We start from the raw sequence: 5,041 nt of genomic DNA, 5'->3' as shown, positions 1-5,041 counted from the left end.
CTTGGTGGTCCTAAGGTCCTTTGTGTTCCTGGAGTGTAAGATTAACTACTTCCCCTTTATGTTACAAAACATCTACCTTTACAGTTTCTCCCTTTTACTTTAGCTGCAGTGCTATAGGATAAGTATTGGATTAACTGCAAACCCACCAGCTGCTCCTCAGAAGCACTATGGGTAGGAACCAACTTGATGGCCCATAACAAAAACAACTCTATTTACAAGCAAGTTTCAGAGTCTCTTCTCACATCAATTTTAGTCTTTTCTTTCTTTCTTGTCTTTTTAATCCATGATGTCTTTGATGGGCTCCAACAACTCGCCTGGTCTTTGTTCATTAGTGTTCAAAGCATCAAATATATTCTTGAGATGGTCTTTAAAAATCAGGTGGGATATGAAGTCATAGTTTGACTCTGGTTGATTTGTTTTAATTTTCTACTGCTTCAACCCGAACTTGCGTATCATATGAACAAATGATGGTATATTCTGAAGGTAGCTCTTAATTTCGTTCTTACTCATATTAGCTTCTTTATTGGCTCATTCCACAAATGTAGTCTGTTTTGATTCCTATATATTCCATACGTGAGGTCCATTTGTTCAATTGCCATTTATGTTTCTGGGCAATCATGTTACAGATCTCAGGCAGGAAGTCCTCACTGAGGAGTTTCTAGAGCTGCCTTTCAGGCAATGAGTTTTTGAGCTCCCTCAAAAACTCTCAGTGACCTGTCTCCATTCCTCTTCTGTTTGGTACGGGAGCCACCAAGTGCCTTGGCCTGGCCCTTGGGAACCATTTCTCCTCTGAGTTTTCTCCCTGCTTTTCACTCACTAGACTCTCCTCTTGTAGTTTTTTTTTTTTTCTGTTTGAGGAGACTTCCTCTTCTTTTTCCTGTTTTCCAGGAACATTTGAGATACTTTTTTTAGATTTCACTTTCCTTGCTCAAAGAGAGTTCTCCATTGGATTTTCCTTGTACAGGGTCCTCTTTATACATTCGTGTCCCATAGAAATACCAATAGAGTGCCCCAGAATTGTCTTCACTCAGAGGTTCCACTCGAAGACTATCTGCATCCAGACCCTTGAGAAGATCGAAGACATCATATGCATCTAGTTGATAATCACAGAGGTGGTGCAAGATCTTCACATGAGTGCCAAGTGACAGTTTTTGGAAGTTAGCTTCTCTCAGAGGGTTGGGCTTCCGTTCTTCAAGCTCCCAGCGGTAGTTGATGATAGGTCCTCTAGGTAGCTGTGGAATGTCTGAGGCGTGATTTTCTTCCTTGATAGCAGTCCTGAAGCAAGCAGGTGATCAGGTCACTGATAAACTCCACAGATCTCTGTGAAGAGCTGCTTCTAATACTTCGATCTCAAAGTCCTGCCAGTAGAAGTGTGCAATGGCCACTAGGAGCGGAGCTTGCCCAGCCCAGCGGTGCCGCCCTCCTCCAGGCACATCTCCCAGGGCCCGCGGTGGCAATGACTGCAGCTCCACGCTCGGCTAGCTCCCGTTGCTGCCATCGCTCGGCGGCTTATGCATGAGCGGAGGGCAGGCGACCCGGGCGGGGGCGTCGGCTCGCTAGGCGGCTGCTGCTGGGGCTGCCAGCGGGGTCTGCGCGTTGGCTCCAACCTGCTATTGCGGCTACAGCCGCCTGCAGTCCCATCACATTTCTCTTTTACAGTCTGAAAGCGCTGTTGTGTTTTATAAAACTACAATTTAAGAGAACCAAAATTACTCAAATACTAGTTCACCTTTTTTGGAATAAAACTCCAGTCGTTCTTGACTAGGGTGTTGAGACATTCTTTTGAATTTGGACCTATTTTCACTGCTTTCTTTTCCGTCTGTGAATAAAACATTGTTAACACCTAAAGAATAATATTAAAGGAAAGTGTATGTAGATTCCCAACGGAGACTGTAGAGTGGGCCCAGGGATCCAGGATTTATGTTCCCAAATTGTTACCAAAATAGCAGCCATAACCTTGGTAGTGGTGGTGGTTATGTGTTGTGGAGTTGGTCCTGAATCGTAGCGACCTTGTATAGGGTTTCCCAGGCTGTAAATCTTTATAGGAGCAGAAAGCCTCATCTTTCTCCCACGGAACTGCTGGTAGTTTTGAACTGCTGACCTTGAGATTAGCAGCCTGATTTGTAACCACTACACTAGCTAGTATAGGTAAATGTATCTATCAGCATTGGAAGATAGAGAGAATAACGTAACCCAGAACAATAAGAGTAGTAATCTCCATTCACTATAAAATACCAGTGGCTCTAAATGGAAGATGAATCAACATTGCCTTTGTTAAGCAACTACCAGAGTGCTCCTTAGAGGCCAAGATGGCCAAACTTCGTCTTTCATACTTTGGACATATTGTCAGGAGGGAGCAGTCGCTGGAGAAGGATATCATGTTTGGTAAGGTGCAGGGTCGGAGAAAAAGAGGAAGACCCCCAACAAGATGGATTGGCCAAGTGGCAGCATCGATGGACTCGAGTGTGGCAACAGTAGTGAGGTTGGTCCAGGAATCGGGCAGTGTTTTGTTCTGCTGTGCATAAGGTCACTATGGGTTGGTACCGACTCGATGACACCTAACAACAACACCTTCCAGACTCTAAGAGGCACAAGCTGTCCTTATCCAAAGACCTGGGGAAAGGAGCCAAAGGTACTGGTCAGAATTCCCTTCACCACTGATAACTAGCAAGCCAGGCAGCCCTGCACTGCTATCCAGCAGTGGGTGGAGGCACTCATGTCCACTTCTAACATGGACTGCCTCCCCAGAGAGGGAACAGAGGAAAGAAGAGGGCCTCTTCCTGAGCATTGATGCTAGGCAGCAGATTGTGGTTCCCAGTATAACTTTTAATGTATAGGGAAGTGGGGTCCTTCTTTGAAGTGTGTGTCTGTGTACACATGAGTGTTCGGGAAGGAGGGCTGAGTTTCTGAGTGACCAGTCCAACTCCTATTAGGCTTGAAATCAACACTATGCAAAAACATAGCTTTCTGACATAGTAGGAGGAAACAAACAAACAAAATTAACTGGTCCACATTGTATATTAAATATAAGTGACAACCATAGAAAGCTTGTAAGTCTGTCTTCAGCCTATAACTGATTGGAATACCTAAAATGGAGTTTCAACTTGCCCAGTAAAGAGGCTTCCTTAGGAGCCTTTGCACTGCATAAGACCATAGGTGGAATCTGAACCCCATTCAGAATCTCCTGAGATGCGAAATCTCCACTTGAAAGGACAAGCAGACCAGCCTGGAGCAGCTAGAAGAACAGAAGATACTCCTTGAAGACCAGCAGGAAAAAATCAAAAACAATAATGGCAGTCTGATGGACTACTACAAGAACAAACAAGTTGTTCACCCAGAAGCCATCAAGGCAAGTCATCGGGTCTCCTCAGGACAAACCCCCTTCTCAAGGGGAATACATGAGCAGGCATATGGTCTGACTGGTGACCATGTTGGTCACCAATAAGGAGAAGTGGGGGACAAGCAGCGATGAAGTTGTGAGCTAAGTTCGGCCATGTTCTATAGACTCCTGTGTGCCAGGGTGGAGACCTGGTTGCCCAGCAGTTTGGCAAGACCTGGGGACTTCTTGGGCCCAGAGACAGTGACATGGCCACAGAGGACTAGAGTGGAGAGTGAAATGTCCAGCTGATAAAAAGAGAAGGCATATGCACAGGAACACCCATACCTGCAGATAGTACCCACTTGACCTGGCTTCAATGGCTGGATGATCAGAACTCATCTAGAAGAAGAAAGAAGAGGAAAAAAAGAGTAATTTGATACAATTTGATGAACATGACCTATACTCATGGATGTAGAAGCTCAAAAGAGGGAACTAATCTTTACAGTGACGATCATTCCCACCCCCTCGGCATACAGGGTAGACAGGGATGGGCAACTCAGACATTGGCTACCCAAAATGGGGGGGGCTACAAAGGCAAGAAGTCACTGGCTTACAAGCTTTTAAGAGGGAGCCTAATTCCAGAGAGTGTAGGGGAAGGTAGAATCTCCACTGAGTGGTTTCTAATCTGTCTGGATGGGGCAGATGAAAGCAGATGGGGATAAGACTCTTGTGGTACAATAGTGAATAATTGCTATCAGGACTGACTGTGAGGGTTGGAAATGTAAAGGTAGACATTTTGTAACAAAAGGAGCAGAGTGGTTGATTTTGCAATCCAGGAGCAGAGGTTCTTGGGACCATCAAGGGAGAAGAGCGGAGTGTGGGACCCTACACATAGAAGCAGTGATGCCAGAGATGGAGGCAGAGATGATAATGTGGAGAGATGGAGTGGCTGGGGACTCTGGACCCATGGAGGGAGAGGAGCTGTGTGCTGATGACCAGCGGGCAAGCTTGCAGGGTGTATACTTCGGTTGTCTGATGGTGTATGGAGAGGACTGTAATCATGGCAATGAAACAAAATATGATAGGATGAATGTAAAGCTAATGTTCTCCATATAAACTATCACATAATTCACAATTAAAAAAAAAGTTACAGATGCATTTACAACTAAATACAAAAAGATAAATAAATAAAAACTGTACCCCTTAAGTTTTGGCATGTTGTACTTTCACTTCATTCAATTCTATTTTCTGATTTTCTTTTTAAATTCTTTCTTCACCCACTCATTGTCTAATAGTGGGTTGTTTAATTTCCACATACTTATCTATTTCGTCTTTTATTAATTTCTAGTCTCATTCCATTGCAGTTGTTATAGAAAATACTATAGTGTAGTTTCAGTCTTTTTAAATGCATTGAGACTTGATTTTTTTTGTTGTTGTTAAATCCGTCGAGTTGCTTCCAATGCATAGCGACTCTGTATAGGTTTCCTGAGGAGCAGCTGGTGAGATTGAACCACCGACCTTGCAGTTCAAACAGCTTTGCAGTCTGGCACATTAACCCACCATACCACACCAGGACTCCTGAGACTTGCTTAGTGATCTAATATATGGTCTATTCTAGAGAACAATCCATGTGCATTAGTTGTTAAGTGCTGCAGAGCTGATTCTGACTCACAGCAACCCTGTATAGGGTTTCCAAGGCTGTAAACTTTGCAGGAGCAGAAA

At 44.3% G+C, this 5,041-nt stretch overlaps 1 protein-coding gene across 1 annotated transcript in view; it reads right to left on the bottom strand.

Moving 5' to 3' along the window:
- The window catches only part of AK9 (adenylate kinase 9), a 175,220-nt gene that overhangs the window by 98,064 nt on the left and 72,115 nt on the right, over positions 1–5,041 (bottom strand). Inside the window, exons 16-17 of the mRNA XM_006839988.1 lie at positions 1,536–1,687; positions 920–1,275 (exon numbers count right to left, since the gene is read on the bottom strand). Coding sequence (XP_006840051.1) covers positions 920–1,275; positions 1,536–1,687 — 508 coding nt within the window. The remainder of the gene's footprint in view (positions 1–919; positions 1,276–1,535; positions 1,688–5,041) is intronic.

Source organism: Chrysochloris asiatica, unplaced genomic scaffold (assembly GCF_000296735.1).
Source record: "Chrysochloris asiatica unplaced genomic scaffold, ChrAsi1.0 scaffold00027, whole genome shotgun sequence".
In the NCBI taxonomy this organism is placed as follows: Eukaryota; Metazoa; Chordata; class Mammalia; order Afrosoricida; family Chrysochloridae; genus Chrysochloris; species Chrysochloris asiatica.
This window is presented reverse-complemented; position numbering and strand designations above follow the sequence as displayed.